Source organism: Psittacula echo (genome assembly GCF_963264785.1).
Source record: "Psittacula echo genome assembly, chromosome: 5".
In the NCBI taxonomy this organism is placed as follows: domain Eukaryota; kingdom Metazoa; phylum Chordata; class Aves; order Psittaciformes; family Psittacidae; genus Psittacula; species Psittacula echo.
The window spans coordinates 2,822,778-2,845,959 of record NC_137739.1 but is presented as its reverse complement, the minus strand read 5'-3'; the positions used below and the strand labels follow the sequence as shown (position 1 = coordinate 2,845,959).

The window sequence follows — 23,182 nt, the reverse complement described above, 5'->3', positions numbered from 1 at the left end:
AGACACAGTATGTGAACAGAGAAGCAAACTGGGAACGAGCTGTCCTCGCACCGCAACCTCTCACATCGAGGTCTCTATTAGAAGCATATGGAGTATATATTTAAGTATCTTGTGCTGGAAGAGATAAAACTGCATTACTCAAAAATGCATGTTCTAATACCTTCATGAACTACAGTCTGCTTTTGTGCCTATAAAATAAATCCAGTCTTAGAGCCTCAGTATTAAATGGCATTATACTAATTACCCAGCTTCACACATGTATGTAGTTTCTCCAAGTTGCCAGATCCATGACTCAGGAGTTATTTGCTCCTTTAAAAAGCAAAGAGATCCATTTTCATATTCCATGCGGATTTGCCTTACAACAGAATCCATTGTCACAAAGTGAAAGCAGATCAAAATAACCTTATAAAACTAAAAGCACTTTATCAGACTCTTTTGCATGACTAGCACTAAATGAACAGCGGGGGGTTGGATCCTTCCCAACTGACCAGCTACAGGAATACCTATAAAAGCACTTAAACTCTGAGGAAAGAACTTCTTGTGCTCTCTTCGCTGCAGGAAAACACAAAGTTCATCTTTCTGATATCATACAGCATATGCTGTGGGCATCTAGTTACTGCTACCTTGTCCTGACGAAAGCTTCGCATAGAACAGGGCACAATACTTCAGTGGTTGTGGTTTAATTTCATTATAATGCAATGAATGAAAGGGGAGATGACTCAGACCCCAGCAGCATGCTGCAAACACAACACTTTATTGGTACCAGATCCTAAGATTATGCCGTGCACATTAAACCCTGACTTCTGGTGCTGGGGAAAGGTTTGTCTTTAAAAACGTGGTTTACTTACAGCATAGCAAAGTAGTAAGTTTACTCTGAAGGGAACTTGTGTACGTGGACAAGAAAGGCTGGGTTAATTCCTCCTGGGGGATTACCATGGGCTGCTGGCTGCAATACATTCCTCTATTCCTGCACGTAGCCATCAACTCATTCATTTAGGAACCACTTTTATTCCAAGACTCATAAAAATCCTAAGATAGAAGAAACCTGAAGAAAGGCCTTAAGTGCTTCTTAGGGAAAGGAAAATAAAATGGTGTTTATGCACCTCCCAAGCTGAGGCATTTTCTCATTAGAGGGAGGGGAACAAACCAGCAGCTCTGGAAACAGACTCTGTTCACCACATTTATTATCAATTTAACAGCCCTGAATGGAAACTGCAAGTGCTTTTGATAAAAATCAATTGCAGAGCTGTCTGCCTCACCCGCGCTTCAATAAAGTGCCTCGGTATCTTTTGCTGAAGCCTTGTTTTTGTAGCCTCTTTAAACAATACTCTCTATTAAATCACTGTACTGTTCCTCCTCTGAAAACAGACTGGAAGGCAAGTGTCTGAACCAGCACCCTTCATTCAGACCTCCCTTCGTCAGCAGGGAACAGGGGAGTTAACCCGGATCAACACCCCCAGTTACGCAGAACACCTTCATTCCTACTATATAGCTTAAAATTACCTTTCAGGCCTCTGTGCATTTAAGCCTGATGCTGGACCTCTCTCCCTGGAAGTCTTAGGCTCCAAGTCAAGCAGTCTTCAGCACCACACAAAGCCCTGACCACAGCCCTTCCCAAACCAGACCTGGATGTGCCCATCCATCGCCCCATTTCACACATAACTGCCACAACTCACCCCTTCAGCCCTAAGATTGCTGGGTGGGTGGACAGCAGCAAGATTTGCTTTAGATTCAAACACATCAGCACTCTCCTGAAGCCTTTGTAAAGTCTCCAGAGGTAAAAAAAAAAAAAGCACCTCAAAATACTGCAAAATGGAACTGGTTTTCCTGTGTCCTCATGTGGAAGCCATATGGTCTATATCAAGTAAGCAAAAATGAAGGCACCAGTACTCCCCATTCTTGTAATTCAATCAGCTTTAATCATCTGAGATGTTTCTGCTAACCGATGGCAAGGGTATTTGTTCTAATAACCTTGAATCGAGTGGTGACACTTTAAAGATGGCTCCCTTGAACAAAGAGAGATAAAACACAATTTATGGCAGGATGTTCAATCTCAAGGCAAATTCCCACTACTGTAAATTGCTGCTTTTTCCCCCAGGCCAGCCCCTCACCATACAGCAAGCAGTCTGTCTTTGCTGGTTTACTACCCATCCTCCTGCACTTCTCCTCCTCACTGCTCTGGAGGACTGTTCACAATAATCCTTCTCTAAAGATTTAGTCCATCGTATTTACAGCACTAAGTGGGAAAAATCAACAGCTCGGTTATAAGAACCAGGCCAACACCCAGAACCACAAAGGATCAGAAACCTGCCATACTCAGCAGCCTATGAAGCCCACAGCACCCAGTTCCACCCTCCAGACCCTTGCCAGCTTCTCCAGGGCTGGTGGCACAACCACCCCATAGCTGGCCAGAGCCACCAGCACAAGCTGCCAGTGAAAGCTCCAGTGCCCTCCGGGCTCCCTGTGCAGCATCACCAATGGTTACTGGGTTCAACGCATGCTGAGCATGCAGCACTGGTTAAAAACCACTCACAGTACACCAGGAACAACACACAAGCTCTAGATCTTTCCAAGGAAGCCTGCTAGAAAGCACTGACCACCAACACTGTGATGGGCTGAAGGGACCAGGAAGACTTCTAAGTGCCTTGGGATGCTGAAGAGCACCGTTTGCTCACACAGCCTTTGGGCAGGATTGGATTCTGCTACAAAGTCCTGGCTGAGGTTTTCAGTTTATATGCAAAGTGATGCTATTATCTCCCTCCAGGTAAAAGGCAATATGGAATGAACAAGATAAGTTCAGGAATCTCTCAGACAGCAGCCGAGCACCTTCCACACAACAGCCCCATCAAAAGCTACCTTCACCACTCAGGAGAGGACCTTGCTGGAGGCATAAAGGCAGTTCAGTGTCCACAGGTCAATCAAAGCATCAAAGCAAAATTAAGTGCGGTTTGTAATTATTGACCATGGTGATGGCTTATATAGTTTTGGTTATGTCACCACTGGAAATTAAATAGAGGCTATTATAAAGCCAGCTCAAAAATCAGGTAGCTTTCAGCGACGAGGAACCTGGCTGCCATTTAAACTGGCACTTTAGATGCAGGAGACTCCATCCATCTCCATTACAAATCCTCCGAGCTCATCCTTGCATTACTTCGCCACATTAAGCAAAAGAGTTCACATAAAAAGCCTGTCTGGCTTCAGACATTACCCAGCTAAAGAGGGGGAAAAGAGAAAAATCCCTTGTATTACCTCCCTGAGCTCTCCCCAAACCTTCTCCCCCATCTTTGTTCCTTCAGACCTGGCATTTCTCTGAAGACATCGTGTAGCCCTAATTAAATCTTCATGTGAACTCACTGCTACTTCCTGGCAGAGTGCACACATTCTTGGTGTGCTGATGGACCTACAGGATTTGCTGCACTCCTCCCTTCTGGTGAGTGTTAGGCCTTGCTTGAAAACATCACAACTGTGTTCAACACAATATGTTGAAACAGAAAGACAAAATCATTCAGCTCCTTTGAAAGGACGAAGAGGAACATAAGTGAAAATCATATTCTACAAGCTCATTGAAAAAAAAAGAAGCCTGTGGAAACAGTGGGGAAATAGCACTGTCTGAGAACAAGGCATGCTTTTGTTTCCCTGTTGTCTCAGAGAAGGGATAACTGGCAGGGATATGAGAAGCAGAAATATCTTCCTTCCAAAATAAGATCTGCAGCTCCCTTTTCTCCCCCCGGAATGAAAATCCATTCTTAAAGCACAGCTGAATTTTGCATTAAGGGAAGCTGCATTAGAAGCCCCACACCCCCCCCCCCCAACCTTAGCTGATAAAAGCAGCACCTTTGGAGCTTCGTGTTCAAAGCCTCAAAGTTAGAAGCAACTGCTCAAAGAGGGGATGGAAGAGCTGTGAAAACCTTTGCAGAGGCTGGAATGCAGGAGGTTAGAAAAGCAGCTTTTAGTGCTAAACATCCCCCCTAGCAATTCTTAAGGAAGCCCCTTTAAAACACTTACTGATGCTAAAAGGAACTGACAATAAATAGATGAGAAATGATTGCCTTCCCTTTAACAGCACTCACTGCAGAAGGCCTGTCCAAGCAGCTATCAGCCAGCTGTCCTGGCAGATGTGGTCAGATGGCCAAACACAAAGCAAAGGCACTTCAAAATCATGTTTAACTTTCCCTGTTTCCATTGTTACCCTCAGCACTTCTCTCCCTAAGCAGAGGAAATAACCACCCCAGATGGCTAAAGCAAACCAACAAGTTTTAGACATGCTCCATAGAGCCTGACAGAGTCCAGCCATTTTCAATGCATGGTGGGAGACTTACCCATGTAAGGGCCCTTCACCTCTGCAAGGGGGTGTATCTGTATGTGTGGGTGGGGAAACTACTATAGAAGAACCTCTGGGCTTTGAGGCCATGGCCAGGTCCTCTGCCAAACGTTTCCACTTTAATTTCCAATTGGAAATTAAAGGAACAAGTGGACCAAGATTCCGTAAACTAACATGGAATATATAGGCTATATATGCTACATATAACCCCTAAATAAGGCATTAGAACTCCTGTTGTTTTGAAACGCAGAGCATTCAACTGCACATGGCCTTGGCTCCTGGGAACCCCCACTGCAGGAACCTGAGCTGCTCTGCTGTTCCTTCCCAATGTAAGGGATCTTCTATTTCTTCAAGGTGTAAGAGAAAAGAGCAGGAGGCAAAGCCAGGCCAGCCAACCATGGGCAAGGCATCAAACTGCACAAGTGGTGTCCAGGCCTCCTCCCATGGTCCTGGCTGTGGCAACCCAGCCCAAAACCAGACCTGCCACAGCTGAGAGTGAGCACATCTGTGGGAGGGAAGGAAGAAGGAGCAGTCACTGCAGCCTGGGAAGGCCTTGGCCAGTCTTACAGTGGAAGCACAGCCAAAATAACCTGCTTGATGTCCACAAAGCATTAGCAAACCACAACTGAAGCTCTGGGCTGAAAACAGAGCACTGTATCCCTAAACCATAGCACCCTCCCTGCACATGCACAGGACCAGGGGGGTTCCACACCTGGGGTTAAGGGCGGCAGAACCCCAGTGCTGCTCTGTAACCAGGCACACACAGGGAGAAGAACGAAGTAGGGAAGGAGGGCAACAACTTCCCTTCACCCACCAACCATACTGAAGTGGTGTCGCTCCCTCCCCATGGCAAGCAGCCTGCCCAAAGCCCCCACCCCCCCCACTGCTGCCCATAGACCCCTCTGCGACCCACACTAAAGCATACAGCACCCACCAACCCCCCCCACGGCCAGAGCCACCCCAACCCCTACTACCCCCATTAGACCCCCCCATACCTCCATAACCCCCCCATTAGCCCCACAGAGGCCTCATCTCCTCCAATGAACCCCCAGTTAATGCGGTTACCTCCAATTAACTCCACAAACGCCCTCCCCTCCACAGGCCCTCACTGACCCCCTCCCCAGCCACCACAACACCTCACGGGCCCGCACCGCCCGGAGGCCCACGGCCCCTCCACAGCCCCGCTATCCCTCCAGCCCCCACTTACCGAGGCTCTGCCCCACCGGGGTGCTGAAGGGGTTCCCCAGCAGAAACTCCATCTTGGGATGACAACAAACAGCGGCCTGGCGGCCTGCCCCCCCCCCAGCTTCCCCGTCCCTCACCCCGCCCTGACAGAGAGCCGCACGGACCAATCGCAGCTTGTTTTATCGAGCAAGTCCCGCCTCCTCGCAGTTGATTGGATAATTGGTGGACACCTCGTGGACTCATAGGCTAAGGAGAGTGTCCATCACTGTCAAGGGAAGGGCACGCCCCCGCGGGAGTCCCGCCCTCCTGTTGATGGACACCGCTGCTGTCATTTCTCATTGGGCAGCGGCCAAGCCGTTCTCTAATATTACTGGGCGAAAGGAAGGTCAATCAAGCGAGGCTCCTCCCGCCCCCGAGGGCATGGTGCGGGCGCTGATTGGCTGACACGGATTTCTCGCGCTCTGATTAGCTGCCGGCCTTCCCACCCGCCCCCTGACTATTGGTGGACGAGCCTGTCACGTGGCCGACCTTAGCAACGCGCCTGGGCTTCCTTAGCAACCGGCAGCGAGGCGCAGGTGAGGCCCGAGCAGGGCCGCGGGCTCGGGGGACCGGGGCAGAGAGGCCCGGGAGGCCGCGGTCTGGGGCTGGGTGGGACCCGGGGGAAGGCGGCAGCACACCGGGGTCAGAGACATCCATACTGTGCCAGGGACATGGCGCTCATCCCAGGGCTGGGGTCCAGTGGGCAGCAGCTTCGTGTCTGGAGGCTGACCCATTGCTGGTACAAACACCCATGATGTTCCCTACCATATCCTGGGCTGCATCAAAAGAAGCATAAACAGCAGGTCGAGGGAGGTGATCCTGCCCCACTGCTCCGATGAGACCCCACTTGTGTGCAGTTCTGGTGTCCTCAACATAAAGAGGACATGGAACTGTTGGAACAAGTCCAGAGGAGGCCACGAGGATGATCAGGGACTGGAGCATCTCCTGTATGGAGACAGGCTGAGAAAGCTGGGGCTGTTCAGCCTGGAGAAGAGAAGGCTGCGTGGAGACCTCAGAGCAGCTTCCAGTGTCTGAAGGGGGCCTACAAGGATGCTGGGGATGGACTTTTCATCAGGGACTGTAGTGACAGGACAAGGGGTAACGGGTTCAAACTGAAACAGGGGAAGTTTAGATTGGATATAAGGAAGAAATTCTTTACTGTGAGGGTGGTGAGGCACTGGAATGGGTTGCCCAGGGAAGCTGTGAATGCTCCATCCCTGGCGGTGTTCAAGGCCAGGTTAGACAGAGCCTTGGGTGCCATGGTTTAGTGTGAGGTGTGCCTGCCCATGGCAGGGGGTTGGATCTAGATGGTCTTAAGGTCCTTTCCAACCCAAACCAGTCTGGGATTCTATTGAACAGACAGTAGGTAAAGAGGTGATGGATAAGTAGAAGGGAAGTGGAAATCCTGAGCATAGCCATAGAGAGGCTGGATTGTTAATTAAAAGCCATGACGAGGAGAGAACTCTCTAAACCCGTGCATTTATCCTTCCTGTCCTGTGCCAAATATCAGCAGAACTTACTCCATAACTACAGACACCTCACACAAGTGGGAGTTGGATGACTCCTGTCCCTCGAACTGATTCATGCTATCCCTAATGGATATTTAAATGCCAAAGAGCAGAAAGGTTTGTCTGACAGCATTGTCTAGATCTCAAAAGTAAACACGCTTCCTTAATGAAGGTGGGTTTCAGCAACAAGTGACTGCCATGCAATGGGCTGTTGCTCTTCAGAGGTGCTGCACAGGGCCTCCTTTCCTGGTCTATTTATTGGGCCAAATCCTGGTATTCTTCACCGAAAACACCCAAAAGTCATTGGAAGTTCACATATGAACATGCCTGCCTTGCACTTCGAGCCAAACCAGTGATTCCATGATACAAGTTAAGTCTTTGATATGAACTGGGAGGTATTAGCTCTTAACACTCAGCTGTGCTCTTAATTCCTTGGTATCGGTATCCTAGGTATACCCTCTTCAATGAACACTGGAAACAGCCAGACAATCATTTTATTTCTCTTTCTTTTCTCTCCTTTAAGGCTGATACCGTCTAAAAATGAGTCACTTGTATGAGAACATCGAGCCAAACATTATTGATGATGAACTGGTTCTGAAAGTTCTTGAAGAGGAGCGCACGGAGGACATAGAAAAGATTGTTGGAAGGGAAGGCTTTAACTTAAAGGATGTGAAGGAGCTACAGCTTAGTTTTAGAAGTGAGTATCAGAACAATAGAATCAAGCATGAATAGAATCATGGCAATGAAACACTCGTGATTAGCTTGGATTTGTTATGTGAAAAGCAACATTTGCACTTACCTTTTCAGGCAGAGCTGTATGAAGTAGCTTCATTCAAGCAAGCTGGATGCTTTTGCTGGTGGGTAACATTAAAGCTGCTTAACCTGATGCTATTATTGTCACCGCTGTTCTTATTTAACATTTATATTGTGGTGACACCTACAGGCCACAGGCCTGTTGGGCCCTTTTGTGGACAACTCCAACCCTGAGCAGGCGCTGCCATCGCTGGTGATGATGTGAGAGCTATTTGGTCGATGATGGTGATTACAGGCCAATTCAGTGGCTTCCTCCCGTCATCGGTAGCATTATCACAGCTTGCCTCTGACTGTCCAACCAGGCTTAAACTTGCATTCTAAAAAGGAAAAGGAAGAACATTTGGCTCAATATTTGAGTGTTCGGGGGGGATGTAATTTGATGGGCAAAAGTCTGCCTTCGATTATTCCTCCTGTGCTCCAGTGAAATCATGGTGTGTGTTGGGTTCCTTAGAGCAGGCTCCCTGATCCTGCATGTGTTCCTTTGCAAATACAGAACATAGAACTGTGTGAGTACTTTGTGCATGAAATTCCTTCCTTTAATCTGCACTAAACACTGACAGCAGCAAAGCAGCCACCAAAAACCTCCTGTGAAGCCATTGCGGAGGGAAGGATAACCAGGAGTGGGAATATTCTGTATTGTTTTGGTCCCAGTGTTTTGCTGTAGTGCCTAACGACCTGCCCTTGTGATTCTGTTTTGGGAGCAAGCTAAATGCAGGGATATTGATTAGCTCTAAACTGCAGCCTTCACAGAAAGAGTAGACCCCAACTTGCTCTCCTGCGATGAGAATCCCAGGAGCACAGGAGTCATTTACACAAGCACTTGCTGGCCACCTCTAACCTGCAAATGCAGAGAAAAGCAGAATCTCGTCCCAAATCTCCCTCTTGGAGCTGGAAAGGAAAATGAAGGTCAAGGTCTCCTAGTAGTGGATTCATAAAGCTGCTCCTGACTGCAAGGCTGTAGTCAGCATCCCCTCAGCGGCTCGTTGGCATCGCTGATGAGCAGTGTGCGCTGGGGCAGGACACTGAGGTTAACTGGGCTGCTTCACTGAAATCTCATCCAGCCAGTGGAGCTCTCAGCTCTCTAGAGCAGTCATCACACGCTCTTGTAATCTGCTGAAAATCATTTTGGAGGTAAGACTGGGCATGTTTGCCTTGTGCAAGATAGCGTGGCTGCTGCACTGAGAGCTGTCTCATATGAAAAGCAATTCTCTTTGATTTATTTGGGGTGGTTTTCTATGGTTTTAGATATCCTGCAGATTGCTAATCTGTGGCAGTTTGAGAATCTGACTAAACTGCAGCTGGACAACAACATCATTGAGAAGATAGAAGGCCTGGAGAGTCTGATTCACCTTGTATGGCTCGGTAAGACACAGGCAGACGAGGCTGGGTGCCTTCACACACTGTGCGATAAAGCCAGGATGTCACATTCCTTCTCAAACACGACTGATAGGAGCTTTCGCAGGGAAGGCTGTCAGCTGTCTGTGTGTTTCCTCGTTTGACTGTCAAATGTCAAAATGCCTGAATATCAGAGCTGCAAAACAATCCTTCAGATGTTTCAAAACTGGGTTTAATACATTCAGGGTGGCAGGAACAGGAAGCTGAGATTTTAAGGTTGTTCCCAGGGTTTGGAGGTGACTTTCAGGAATATTTATGGAAACATCTCTGTGGTTTAGAAGCCTGTATGCTGTTTTCAAAGCTAATGCAGGCATTTCAAAGCCTAGAACCCACTCTGTTTACTGCTCCATGCTGAAGGGCTTGTCATCATTTTTGTCCCAAGAAGTGCCCATCTTCGTAGCCTTATGTGACTGCTTTCAAACTCAGGATGATGAGAGTGGCATCACACAGGGGTGCAGGTTTTGATGCTGGGCAGACTGGGGAGCTTGCTGCTACAGATGCATCACTTAGAGTGCTGGCTGGCAGTGGAAATATACCCTCAGCTGTCTTTGGGAACACCATGGAGGGCTGCAGCTCATAGGGGTAACTTAAGATGTCTAATAGGCTCTGTGGTTCACACTGCTCTGCTGCACAGTGACTGACACACTGGTGAATCAACAGCTGATCAGCACAACGTAAGCAGAGTGTTCTGAAGCACACTTACATGGGTTGGTTTGCCCAAAGCCTGCAGTGCTTGGGCAGCTGCTGCATAAGTGTCTTATCCCTCCAAGGCCTGGGGTGATGCAGACACCTCATCAACCGTCTTTGGACTCCTGACTGGCTCAGTACTGGCCTGAGGAGAAATACTGCCCCTATGACGAATGTAGGTGTTATAATAGATGTTCTGACAGGATAAGAGGAGATTTCAATGAGTGAAATAGCTCAAGTGAATATATGCCTTTGCATGCCTCCAGGGTGATTGGTCCTATGGGAATGACCCTGACAGTGGGCACTGGTGTGGCAGGCAAGAGTCTGCAAGAACCAAGGCAGGGAGGGTCAGATCTGTCACAGGAATACCCCCCTTTTAGGGCATTTCCCCAGCTCTTTTCTTGTATTTTGGGTTTCCCTGTAAGGTACAAATCACTTTCAGGTGGACTCTGCATGGAATACCTTCAACTGTGGAAGGACATGTGCATGGACGGTTGCAAGGGGGAGATGTGAACAAATGATGGTTTAATGCAGTCTTTCCTGTGGAACACTGAACACCCCTGAGGAAAACACTGCCCATCAACTCCTAATGAAAGAACCAGGCTAAATGCAAGGTCTGAATCAAGGTGCTCTGCTAGAAATAACTGAACCTTCTCAACTCTTCCTCAGACTTGTCCTTCAACAACATTGAAGTAATCGAGGGCCTGGTTACCCTTGTCAAACTGCAGGACCTCAGTCTCTACAGTAACAGGATATCTAAGATCGAGAACATGGACACGTTGCAAGAGCTGCAGATCTTCTCCATAGGAAAGAATAACCTGACCACCCTGGAAGATGTGAGTGCTCCCTGGATTTGTAAATGTTCCCTGTCAAAGGGTCACATATTCTGAGGCTGACATTTGCCACTGTGTCTGAGCCCCTCCTTATGGGAGGAAATTGTCCTTAGGTTTTCACTGACTCTGTAGGGTAAGTTATGGTTTTGGTGAGCTCTGTTGGTGCTAAGTGCTTACTACAGCTATTTCTCTTTTAGATTATTGACTCATGGGGCCCTGGTTCTATTACTGCTATCAGCCATGGCAGAATTCCTATGGGATCTCATGAAAGCTAGAAAAGGAATAAGTAGCTACTGATGAGAAAAGGAGGGAGTGGAGACGAGGATGTATTTGGGGTTCTTTTAAGGTCGGCTGACCAGTCTAAGACCCATGATTTGTATCTACCCCCTTCTCTGTACACCCAACGTTTATGTATTCACAATATAAATTTAAGTATTTCCTTTCCTGAAAGGATTAGAAACTCCTAATTCAATGTTGTCTGTGTTTGGCAGCAGAGCACCATATGTATCGCAACATTAAACTGACAGAGGGTGGATTTAGATTAGACATTAAGAAGAAGCTCTGCCCTGTGAGGGTGCTGAGGCGCTGGCACAGGGTGCCCAGAGAAGCTGTGGCTGCCTCATCCCTGGCAGTGTTCAAGGCCAGCTTGGACACAGGGGCTTGGAGCAACCTGCTCTAATGGAAGGTGTCCCTGCCCGTGGCAAGGGGCTGGAACTGGATGGTCTTTAAGGTCCTTTCCAACCCAAACCATTCTATGCTTCTATAACTGTATTAAGAACAATGAATTTCAAGGCAGTGTGTTTCCCAGCACTGGAATGAGCATCATCATCTCTTTCCCCTTGGCACAGGTGGTCTATTTCAGGAGGTTTAAACACTTACGGACGCTGAACCTCGCTGGGAACCCTCTCTGTGACGACGAGCGGTACATGCTCTATGTTGTCGCTTATGTTCCCAACCTAGTGTATTTGGACTTCAAGCTTGTGAGAGACTCCACAGTAAGCATTCCTGCATTCCCTGCTTGTGAAATCCAGCAACAGCATCTTACAGAGCATTTGCTTTGTTGGTGTGCCAGCAATATCCTAGCACTGGGGGCAGGTTCCCTGCAGAAACGAGGCTCCCAGAAACATGCAGTGTTGATTCTGCCTCCGCCTAACAGCTGTGAACCTGTAGGCCAAATTCTATCAAATCTGACAGGGAGGCAGAGGTGTTGGAGGCATGATGTCTTCACAGATTTTATGAAGATCAGCAGCTGTGTGTGGGAGGGGGGCCTGGTTAATGTTGCCACAGAGAGGCTGCAGCGTAAGCAGGAGCCTTCTTAGAGATCAGAAATATCTCAGAGGAAATCAGTCTTGAGATGTGGATCTGAGGGGAAGAAGCCTTGGTGGTCCTGCTGCTCAGTGAGCAATTACGGAGTGGACTGACTCTGTATCCAGGCAAGCAGGTACCGTCAAATGCACTTCCCACTATTGATTCTGACTGTGTAGCTGCACTGGTAACCTGTGGGGCTGCTTTTTGATCCCAGGGCTCAAAGGAACAAAGAAGGGGGTTTTGTTTGGGGTTTTATTTTAAGGAACCAAAGAACATGATTAATTGTGAATTTGCTTGGCACAGAGCAGGCCCTGTACTTGGAATATCTATTACTCTTACCCTAGGACGGAAAGGGTTTTCCAGGTCACTGAGTCCAGTCCCTGCTCACACAGACAGTACGTCATAGACCTGCAGACTTAAATTTGTCAAGCTTCAGTTTCGAGCTAATGAGGTTCTTGCCCCTGCCACTACTTTGCCATCCACTCCTCCAAAGAGCCTTCTCCTCCCTAGTAAATGTATTAAACTCTCCAGCTGATCAAATCAAAGCTCAAATCCTGGAAGTCCAAACAGGGCTTCCTGCTGAAAAAGAGAAAAACAACCCTAAAGATGAGGGAACGGGGAGAGAAAAGTTTCCTGGGACTGAATCCGCTCAGATGCACCGAGTGCAGAGTCAGAGGAACGTGGCAACAAAAGAAGGGATGAGGAATGGATTAGAAGCTTCGTAAGCAGTTTAATTAAAAGCCCACAGAGAAATGGAGATGCACATGTCACTCAGGTGCCTGTTCTAGAAAGTCCAAGTGCCGATGCCCACATTTTTGGAGCAATGCTGGATAATCTAAGAACAATTTGTTCTTTGTTCTCATTTCTCAGCGAGAAGAGGCAGTTTTACAGTATCAATATCATATTGAGCCATTGGAACAGGAGGAGGCTGAGGCCCTGGCTCAGCTGGAGGCCTATCAGGCAAAGCAGAAGGAGCTGGAGTACCACAAGGTATGTTTTCTTTGGCTGGCTGTATATTGTCTCAGGAGAAAGAAGTGCAACACATATTGACTTCTCCTTCACCTGCTTGAAGATTTAATGAGAGGTTAACATCGACCATGCTAAAACTAAGGCTGGGATTAATCTCTATGATCTCTGAATCTCATCTTCAGAATGAAACCAGGAACTGCTGTGGAATACACATGATGTGGGGAACATAATTCTTCTGGCTGAACAATGAAACTACAGATACAGACCCTGCAAAGCTAAACAGTAAATCATACCCAAGGATCTTATCAGCCTGACATGAGATTAAGAACATTACAGGTCTGAGGGAACTCTCAGCATCATCATAGTGCAGTGACTTTTTTTCTCCTTCAGACTAAGTTAATGCTTTTCATTAGTTTTATGGTTAAACCATTCCAGACTTACAGAGATCTCTATAGTCCTGTGAATGGCCTGAAAACAAGCCCAGGCAGAACAGTGCTGTCAGTCTGGCTCTGTATTCCCCACCTCCAAAAGATCAGACTGGCTGGAGAATGGGAGCTGGTTTAGTTACAGAGAGGGCATCTTCAGCTCTTCCCTCCATCCCTCCCCAAAGTCCATTGATTCCTTATCTGAAAGGCTTAACAGCCTTGTAATATGTGGTTGAATGTGATAATGTCTTCTATAAGACTAAACAGTGTTTTCTATCCTCAGGCTAGAGTGTTCTAGCAGCAAAGACAGCAGGATGGTTGCCAGTCCAGTTGCAGGGTGCTTTCTTCACTTGATGTATCTATTCTGTTGGTATACCTGTGTCTGCACCAGTGTTCCTTTGCTGGTAAAGTGCTTATAGGAGAGACACATGCTGAGCACTGGCAGCAGGTTGGCAGTCTTCATTTTACTTATATTGCTCTGATTCTCTTCAAAGACAGCCTTTGTTGAGTACCTGAATGGATCATTCCTGTTTGACGGTATGTTTGCAGAGGATACAGAAGCTGCCAAACTGGCTTGCCTCCCTGGAGTGGATGACCTGCTGCAGGCATATCCTTCCTGGGTTTAGAATACCTACAGCTAAAATGTAATGCCTCGAGTTAAGGAGGAGGTGCATCCACAGGGACTCTTCATCCATTGCTTTTGTCCAGGGCTGAAAGCTCCATTGATGTAAGATCTGAAACAGTCTGTGTTCAACTTTTGAATGGTATCAAAAAAAACCACTGCAAGACTCTGAGACCACTGACAGCTTTAAGGCTTGATGCCTTGTGAAATATGAGGGCTAAAAACAAATGGTTTCTATGACTGGCAAGCTGGCCAGCCCAGCTTGAAACAGCCCATTTGTAAAACCACTTTTTTCTGTCAGCAACAGGTCATGGGATTCCAGCATTCCGAATCCTCACTGTTGTAATTACCATATTCCTTTTCCTTCCTTTGAATCCAACACCTTCTTTTCTGACCCTTCAAGAATCAAGGCTTTGTACTTTCTCTAAGTCAGGAATCCACTTACAGTTTAAAATGAGCTGCAAGATAAATCTCTGCCAGTTAGATTGTGAGAGCGCAGCCGCTGAAATCAGGTTGAAATGGAAGTGGTAGGAGATAGGAACAGACTAATCAGAATGATATGAGTCGCATATCTCACAACCTGCCAGAGCTGGCAACATGAAGTTTTCAGGCCAGCACATTTTTCTGATCATTGCTCCTACATGGAGGATCAGAAAGCAGACACTTCTTTTCCTCTTCTCTTTTCTCATTCAGATTAATAGAGCATTGTCAAGGCCAGTAACTTGACCTTCCTTAAAATTGCATTACACTGTTGGGGGGAAAAATGCATCATGGCTTAACTACAAGAGACTCCAAAAACAATTCCATTGCCAAGATAATAGCAGAAGAAAAATTGACGTTATTTTTGTGATGCTACCAAGTCAGGAGTTTATCCTCTGCTCTGGCTGTAGGCTCCAGAGCTGTATTTATTAACTTACTCTGGCACTGTATTCACACTTGTGAAGATAGATAGTGTTGTAGGCTTCATTCTGCTGCTGTGTCAGAAAAGAGTCAGAGAAGCTTATGCATTTCCTTTCCTTCGAGGCCTTTTCCTCAAGTTGCCACAGCTTTCTCCATACCCTTGAGGCAGCAAAATCCTCAGTATAAAACATGAATGGGTAACCCAGCCCTGCCACAGACAATACTTGGCAGCCTTCTCCCTGCAAGAACCACGGGGTTTACAGAACAGTAGCTTGTAACCCTTGGTGCTTCAGTCTCTGCAGAGGTAGAAGGAACGTAGCATGTTGCTCCACTCAACAAGCAAAATACCTTGACTCTGGTGTCACGTACAGGGAGGAGTTCGTCTCAGTTTGTGAGAGCCTTTTTAACTATGGGCTGAAGGAGCATGAAAACCGAGAAGCTGAAGTCTCCCATTTCTATGAATACCTTAATGAAGTGTTAACAGCCAACCAGCAAGAAGGAAGGAAAAGAATCCTAGAGTTTGAAAATCAGAGCAAAAAGGTAATGTGGCCATACTTCTGTTTGTTTCATACATGATTTGCCTATGTTATATCTGTATCATGTGCCAGCTTTTAATTTGACTGAAACCAAGGATAACTCCATGAAAATTAGTTCTATTATTCTGTATTTACACTGCTGTAATAGGAATCTGTACAGGATCCCTAATGGTAGAATCACAGAGTGGTTGCTGAGGTTGGCAGGGACCTCTGGAACAGTCGCCTGCTCCAACCCTGCTCAAGTAGGGCCGCCACAGCAGGCTGCCCGTGTTCATGCAGCTACTGAGTAAAGGATGGAGACTCCACAACCTCAGGGGGCAACCTCTTCCAGGGCTCACTCCCTGATCTATCCTTAAGTTTTTCTGACAGGATAAATCTATACCAAGAAAAGATGTTGTATTAGCAATACAATGTCATTAACTAACATGATGGTAAAAGGTGTTTACTACTTTATATAGGAAAAGAATTTGGGGATTGAAGTTTCAAACCCTTGGGGCAAACCACAACCAGCTATCACTGACAGCCTTTATCTATACTGGAAATTCAGTGTAGGACACAATTTACTGCTCATAAAGGTAAAGATCCTTCAAGGCTTTACAGAAATAAAGTAGCTACGTATGATTTTTGTTTGCCATCCAGAAAAGTGACCAATCCTTAACAAAACAGAAACGCTCAACCTTTCTTTTAGCTAAAGTGTTTTTGATGAAGTTGATTTAAAATCTATATAGATCTATCAGATTTAATGCCAATCCCCTTTGCTTTGAGGCCTCCAATAGCTCTTCCTTCATTGAAAAATGGGGAAGAAAAGGAAGGAGATTGCAGGGGATTCTGTTTGCTTTCAAGTCATTTGCTGCTTTGGTTCATTTCGTCAACAACAGCTCAAAGAACTTTAACAAAATAGATCAAGTTATTGTAATGTATTTCTAGCCTTTTTTAAGCAGAAACTATCTTTTCTCATTCTGCTCAATTACAGTCACCCACTGTGGCTGCTAAGGGTGCAGTTTCTAGCTGGATCCCTTTCTAACCATGTATAATAGATGGATCATTATTGTGTTTCCAAAGGAATAATAAGAGGAGGGGATGCTAAAGCCTGGTGACCCTGTCAGCTGAGCAGAGCAACTAACACCAGGCAGAGTCACAAGCCCTGGCTCCCTTTGGAAACCAGGTCACTTCTATTTAGGTGCCTTGTCGCTGCTGCTGAGTCACTCTGCTCCCAGGTCCTTGAACCTTGCTGACTCAGGCTGGCACACCGGCTCCATGCGCTCGACTTGGGATATGAGTGTGCAGCCTTATCAGAAGGCAACATAGAAAGATGGAGATGCTGCGAGGGCTGGAGCAGCTCTGCTTTGGAGCAGCAGGCTGAGAGAGCTGGGCTGGTTCAGCTTGGAGAAGAGAAGGCTCCTTAAGGAGAGACCTGAGAGCAGCTCCAGTGCCTAAAGGGGCTACAGGGAACCTGGAGAGGGGCTTGGGACAAGGACCTGTAGGGACAGGCCAAGGGGAATGGCTTTAACCTGCCAGGGGGGAGACTGAGATGAGCCCTTAGGCAGAAGCTCTTCCCTGTGAGGGTGCTGAGGCGCTGGCACAGGGTGCCCAGAGAAGCTGTGGCTGCCCCATCCCTGGCAGTGTTCAAGGCCAGGTTGGACACAGGGGCTTGGAGCAACCTGCTCTAGTGGAAGGTGTCCCTGCCCGTGGCAGGGGTTGGAGCTGGATGAGCTTTAAGGTCCCTTCCAACACAAACCAGTCTGGGATTCCAAGATTCTATGGCGATGCATACTCAGCTAACTTTCACTTGAATTCCCAATGTATCTTCTATTCAAAAACAAAACCAAAACCCCCAAACCAACCAAACCCCCCCAAAAAAACCCCTCAAAATCAAACCCAAAGAAACATGGCTAAGGCCACATTTTGGCCCTCCACCTTTGTCTGATGACCTGCAGGCTCAGCTATAAGTGAGCTGCAAAAACAGGACCCAGTGGTCAGTGGGATGGTTTTAATCTAAATACTGGAGAAGTTGGCATCCAAACTGAACACTGCATTTTAACAGCATTTCCCCATTCATTTCAAATTGCCAGAGGAGTTCAAAGGCTGCAGAGGCCCCAGCAGACTGGAGTCTGTGAGCCTTTCTTAGGGGCTGTTTGTCTCGCTGTAATCCTTTCATGTAAACTTGGGTAACCTGTAAAATAACTGCTCTCTGAAGTTGCTAAAGGAGCAAAGAAGCATTAAAAGCCTTGAACTTTGAAGTTACTGCTCCCAGAGGTGTGTCTTGAATGGCTGCAGAGCTTTTGGAGCCTCCTGACTTCTTTACATTAGACAAGAAGATTCCTTGCTCTCCCCCCCCTTTTAACACTGCAGCATTTGGGTAACCTGGTTTGTTTTCAGACACAAGTGTTGGCAATGGTTTTCAGCAAAATCCCCTATTTCAACACATTGCATTCCCTCTCAGAAGTGGATCGGACATCCTAAACCATGTATATTGTTTTCCTTCCTTGTTTTAATGTTTGGTTGTTAACTTATTTGGAACAGACATTGGAAATAACACATTGCAGGAGGAGATGGTTGTGCTCCAAGAAATCAGACATCGTCTCTGATACAAACCTGACATCAGTATTTCCTTCTGAAGGGCAATAAATCCTTGCTGTAAGAGGAAGGCAGGCCGTGAGAGGTATTCCATATTCAGAATACTCAATCCTGACCCCATGGAAGTCAATCAAGATTCTCCTTGACATGAAGGGGATCAGGATTTAGGCCTGTGTTTCTTCCTACGAAGGTATTGTTAATCTCTTCTTCATGGCCAGCAATGTCAAGACTTTCATTAGTTTTGACTTGCAATGTGTCAGAAGGGGAACCAAAGTCGGAGGCACTGAAGGAGCAAAGTCTTCTGCTGACTGGAGGATGAGGAAGCGTTTTCACTGCCTCCACTGCATTGCCCCTAGTGCAGCAGCATACCTCAGCAGTGTTGACTACCCAGTATGTAAATGTGGAGACTTCCTGAATCATCACATTTCATTTCAGCTAATCAGCAGCGGGAACTTTCCTCACATCTCTAACAAGTTAATTAAATTGCAATGGAGTGCTGAACACAAACTACAAGTAATTTATGTATCTCTGTGTTTAGAGGCTGGAGGAGATTCATAATGCCAGTAGTTATGATATTGCTGAGTCGAAACGAGACCAGTACAGGGAGGACATCCTTCAGCTCTCTGAGGCACTCATGGGCTTGGAAATATTGATAACCAACCAGCTGGAGGTAAGGCTCAAACACATACTTGGGAGACCTCACATCCACAACGTGGGGGTTCACTTTTCTGTCACTGCACCCCTCTGTTTAGTAGCTCATTGCACAAAGAGTGGGGCATAGGTCTCCATCTTACTCCTTTTCTACTCAGAGTTGATCTGGATGAGATCAGGCCCTGGACATCAATACATTGCAATAGATTTCTGTTTCTCAGAGCAGAGCATAGTACATCCTTTACATTTATCCAAGCTGATTTCCTAGGCTGTAGAGAAAGGGTCATTCAGTCATTTTATAGGTCTGTGTACAGAAGTGGCTGCCTAGCATGGGGTGTGCATTTGGGATTCTAGAGGTGTAATGCTTTGAAGCTCATCTTTGCTCTGAATAAGATGACACACATTCCTGCTCAGCTTCCTGCATTTGCTTGCATAATAGCTGCCTTTTTTCTCCCCAGACTTCTCCTCAAAAAGTAGGGCAGGGCTGCTAATGTGCATCTTCATTTGAAAGAGAAGAAATCTGTCTCGAAATTAGCAGGCAGGAGCAAGCAGCTGCAGCAGGTCACTGCTGTGAATGTGCATGACAGCAAGCAGCTCAAAATGGATTCCTCACTGCAGCAGGATTGTGCCTTTTGGTGGTTTCTCTATTGGTCCTCGTGTATCTGCAGTCACTGATGGAACAGAACTCAGGTGGCTGTACCTGAACTGTTGTATCAAGGCATTTAAGTGAAACACCTCACAGTCGATTTTGAGAGGGGCACTAGGCAGCAATCTTAATTCCTGAGGGCTAAACCAAAAGCTGCACTAAGCGTTGGCATTGGTTCTGCTTTCAATAAGAGGCTCTTCATGCATACAAGGAGACTGTGGCATTGCAGGATATGGGAATACTGCACTCTCCATGCACTGCTTAAGTGAGGGTAAAAAAGGATCAGCTGTCTTGACACCGGCTATGGGAATCATTCAGTCTCCTTCCCTCCCATAACCTGATTGTGATGTTCTGGCCCCAGAGGAGGAGAGAAAATCTTGCAACACGTTCAAAACACTTTAAATGCTTGAGGCAGTTCAGTTTCTGACTGTGCTGGGAACAGCAGTGAGTCCAAATGATAATCAGATGTAGATTCTTCCCAGGCTCCCCAGCTTGCTTTTATGTTTATGCAAGTTCACATGGTAATATCTCCTCTTTTCCCCTCTGTTAAGGAAATACTAGAGGAATTTAAAAGAAACATTGCTGCTGTAGCATCAACATTCATTGCAAACGTGAAAGGGATATATCCTTTGGACAGTTTGTTGGCCTGGACCTCCCAGTGAGGTATGTATATCTGACCTATAGGCTCAGAAATGAGCCATCACTATAGAACTTGGGGGGTTGGTTGCGTTGGTTGGGGTTTCTTTTAATCAGCAGAAAAGGTCTCTTCACAGGAATGGTCATTTAAGGTGCTCAGCTTCTTTCTGTTGAGACCCTGGAGAGCACAAAAGGACCTAAGTTCTCCTGTGTCTTTAGGACTTTTGCAGCTTTCTCCCCCTTGGGAATATGCCTTTCTTCCCACAGCAGTGACAAAGCCCTGGGAAGATCTGGTTAGGCTGATTGCTATGTACATTCCTGCTATAGCAGCCAGTGAAATACCTGCAGTTCTTGCTGGAGTTTCTTTAAATGGCTTCCATTTTGGGGTTGTTGATGTCTTCTGGAACAAAGTGAGATGAGAATAACAAAGTGCTTCAGTGACAGGTTACACTAAATATAGAGATCTCTTGGCCTGGTGCGAATAATTGCATCATATTCAGAGCTTAGCTTCTATCCTGGGAGGCCTCTTTCAATTCCCTTTGCAAACTTAGGCCCACTCTCAGTTCTGTGTAATAGATAGCAGTGAGGATGAGACCTAATGTGTGATTAAGAGCACTAAGTGCATATCCTGACATCACAGCAGCTTCTGGCAGCAGCAAGGCCCTTTCCTGCAGAGGTCCACTCAGTCTCTAGTTACAGGAGCTCATTTAATCCCTGTAAGTGAATGGTGTGCTCAGCTTTTTCCTTAACCATCTTCTATACGATGAACCAGTGCCGGGACCTGGAAAACCATCACCATGAAAAGCTGCTGGAGATCTCCATCACCACGCTGGAGAAATCACTCAAGAATGAGCTTGACGTGGATTTGCCAGCTGCTGTTCAAACGGTGAGGGCACCAGGACAATTCATCTCTGCTAGGGAGCTGGCAAGAAGAGGCCACAGCCTCTTCTCTGAAGAGACAGGGTTTCCAGGAGGCTCAGTACCGCTAGAGCCATGCCTAAAGCAGAGCGTCACCTCCTCCTAACTGGTCCCAGCCCCAGTGCTGCCAGACATCTCTGCTGCCTGGGATAAAGGATAACTGCACTGCATGTTTCCCTGGGTGCAGCCCAAGACAAGTGCTGAGGGAATCTCTCTCCTGCTTCCAGCACAACTCACGGCTCTGGCTGATTTCCAGACAGCCCCAACCCAGCAGGCACTTGGGCAGCCTCTCTGCTGCACTCCGAGCTGGGTTGGTTCAGATTCTCCCTGCTCCCTCAGGAGAATCCAAACGCTGCTCTGTTTGCCTTGGTGATTTCAAATCCCTCCCCAGAGCTCCCCAGCCCGTGCTTTGGAGGTGGGATGTGACATTTCAAACAGAGCCTTCCACCGAGCCCTGAGTCTTGCTGTGATAGCAAGGAGCCTTTCAGAGAGCACAAAGATCTCTGCAGTGCTCCAGTCAGCAGCACTGCTGACCTTTTTGCCTCCACTCTCCCTTCAGTTCGTGGCTAAATGCCTCCAGTTTTGCATTCACTGTGGTTTCCCTCTGTCTAGGTTATCCTCCTGTTACTCCAGGTAATCAAGAGCTGACAGACACAAACCAGACCCCTCAGCCCCCCGGCAGGGGGGGAGCTCTCTGCTTTATGGGCTGTGCAGATGGCTGCAGTTCCGCACCGTTGCTGTGCACCCATTTTGCCTCGCTGCCATCCATTTCCACAGAGAAGCAATCTTCATTTGTTCAGCAGCTGCACTTGGCTGCAGGAGGAGAGTCATTATGGCTTAGTGAAGCCACCCTCCAGTTAGAGCCCCGGGGGGAAGTCAACGCTTCCATTAGAAACTGGGACTCTCCAAAAATGAAGATTTATGGCCAGTGCCACCAGTCCAAGAGACCTTTCCAAGTGGGATTTGCCACTTCCCGCCCCTGCTGGGCCGGGCGTGCTGGAGCATAGGCAGCCTTGCTTCCACACTAGCTGTCCACAGGGGCCTGCCATGTGCTGCAGCAGGGCATTTGCTTCCTACCCCAGCACACAAGGTGCTGCCTCAGTTTCCCCACCCACAGTAGGGGTAATTCTCCATTACACCCTAGTGAGGCCCACACACATCCTTGCGAAGGGTAAAGCTCTGGATTCACGCTGGTGACTGGGGCTTTGTCTGAGACACAGGGCTCATTTTCCACCCCCTGAGCTGCTAGTTGTGAGCTCTGCTGCTTTCCCTGCGTGCCTGCCCCCCTCCTTTCATCCAGTCATGTTCCCTCCAGCTTCTGGTGGATAAAAACACCATTGTCAACGCAGTCAACGCATCCCATGGCACCCGCCTGCAGAGCATTGATAAGCGAGAGCGCGACATCCTCAGCAACATCGACCACTGGCAGAACTCTGTGACAGAGAAGGTAAGAGACCCTCGTGCTCAGGGGGATGGGACCCACGTAGGCCTGGCCCAAATGGCAGGGACACCAGTAGTAAAGATGCTCCCTAACCTTTGCTGGAGCCCTGTGTGTGCTGGGGACCCTGGCCAGGGATGCTGACAAGCCTGTGGGTTCAATCTGTGCAGGCTTTCCAAAACGAGATTGACAGGAACCGCAACCGGGTCAAAGAGATCATTCTGTTCATTGAGAATCTCCAGGAGGAGCTGGATAGCATCAAGATCCCGGAGCCCACGGAATAGGTCTGCCGTGGGCTGAGGGGTTGCTTTAGCTGGGGGCACACAGGACAGCCCCCAACAGCAGCACACACAGCCAGGGATGCTGCCTGGGACGTTTCTTCTTCCACCCCACCATAAACTGCAAATAAAAGATACTACTTGACTCTGGAAAAGCTCCATCTCTTCCATCGCGTTGGCATGAAGCCGTGCAGACAGAGCTCAGACCTGATCACGAGGGGCTATGGGTCAGCTGTGAGCTGTCTGAACCAGCTCATCGCAGCACATCACGCCTGAAAGCTTTGCTACCTGCAAGCACAGTGGCAGGAACCTGTGAGCCACAGGCACGTGGCAGCAGCGTGGGAGAGGAGTGCTCTCCATCAAACCACCCCCAAGATAACAGCAGGTTTCCAGCTCAGCAAGCACAAGGCTGGCAGGGGCTCTGCATGCCTGGGAGCCTCGTCCTCTTCCCCGCCTCTCGCCAAAGCGGCTTTGTGCAGCGTGAAGAGAGCAGCCCC

The 23,182-nt window shown here is 47.6% G+C and overlaps 2 protein-coding genes across 5 annotated transcripts in view; one reads left to right on the top strand and one right to left on the bottom strand.

The window, feature by feature from the left end:
• The window catches only part of TOM1L2 (target of myb1 like 2 membrane trafficking protein), a 56,600-nt gene extending 50,979 nt beyond the window's left edge, over nt 1-5,621 (bottom strand). For all 4 annotated transcript variants that reach the window (XM_080620032.1, XM_080620033.1, XM_080620034.1 and 1 more), the window contains exon 1: nt 5,529-5,621. In XM_080620032.1, coding sequence (XP_080476158.1) covers nt 5,529-5,580 — 52 coding nt within the window. In that variant the 5' untranslated portion in view covers nt 5,581-5,621. The remainder of the gene's footprint in view (nt 1-5,528) is intronic.
• A 1,972-nt stretch (nt 5,622-7,593) lies between these two features.
• DRC3 (dynein regulatory complex subunit 3) lies at nt 7,594-22,691 on the top strand (the record flags this gene model as incomplete). Its single annotated transcript, XM_080620215.1, has 10 exons — nt 7,594-7,750; nt 9,112-9,228; nt 10,618-10,784; nt 11,630-11,776; nt 12,960-13,079; nt 13,978-14,096; nt 15,377-15,545; nt 18,657-18,788; nt 22,285-22,416; nt 22,578-22,691. 10 exons carry the CDS (start codon nt 7,594-7,596, stop codon nt 22,689-22,691), a joined length of 1,374 nt encoding a protein of 457 aa, XP_080476341.1.
• Nucleotides 22,692-23,182: the final 491 nt, after the last annotated feature.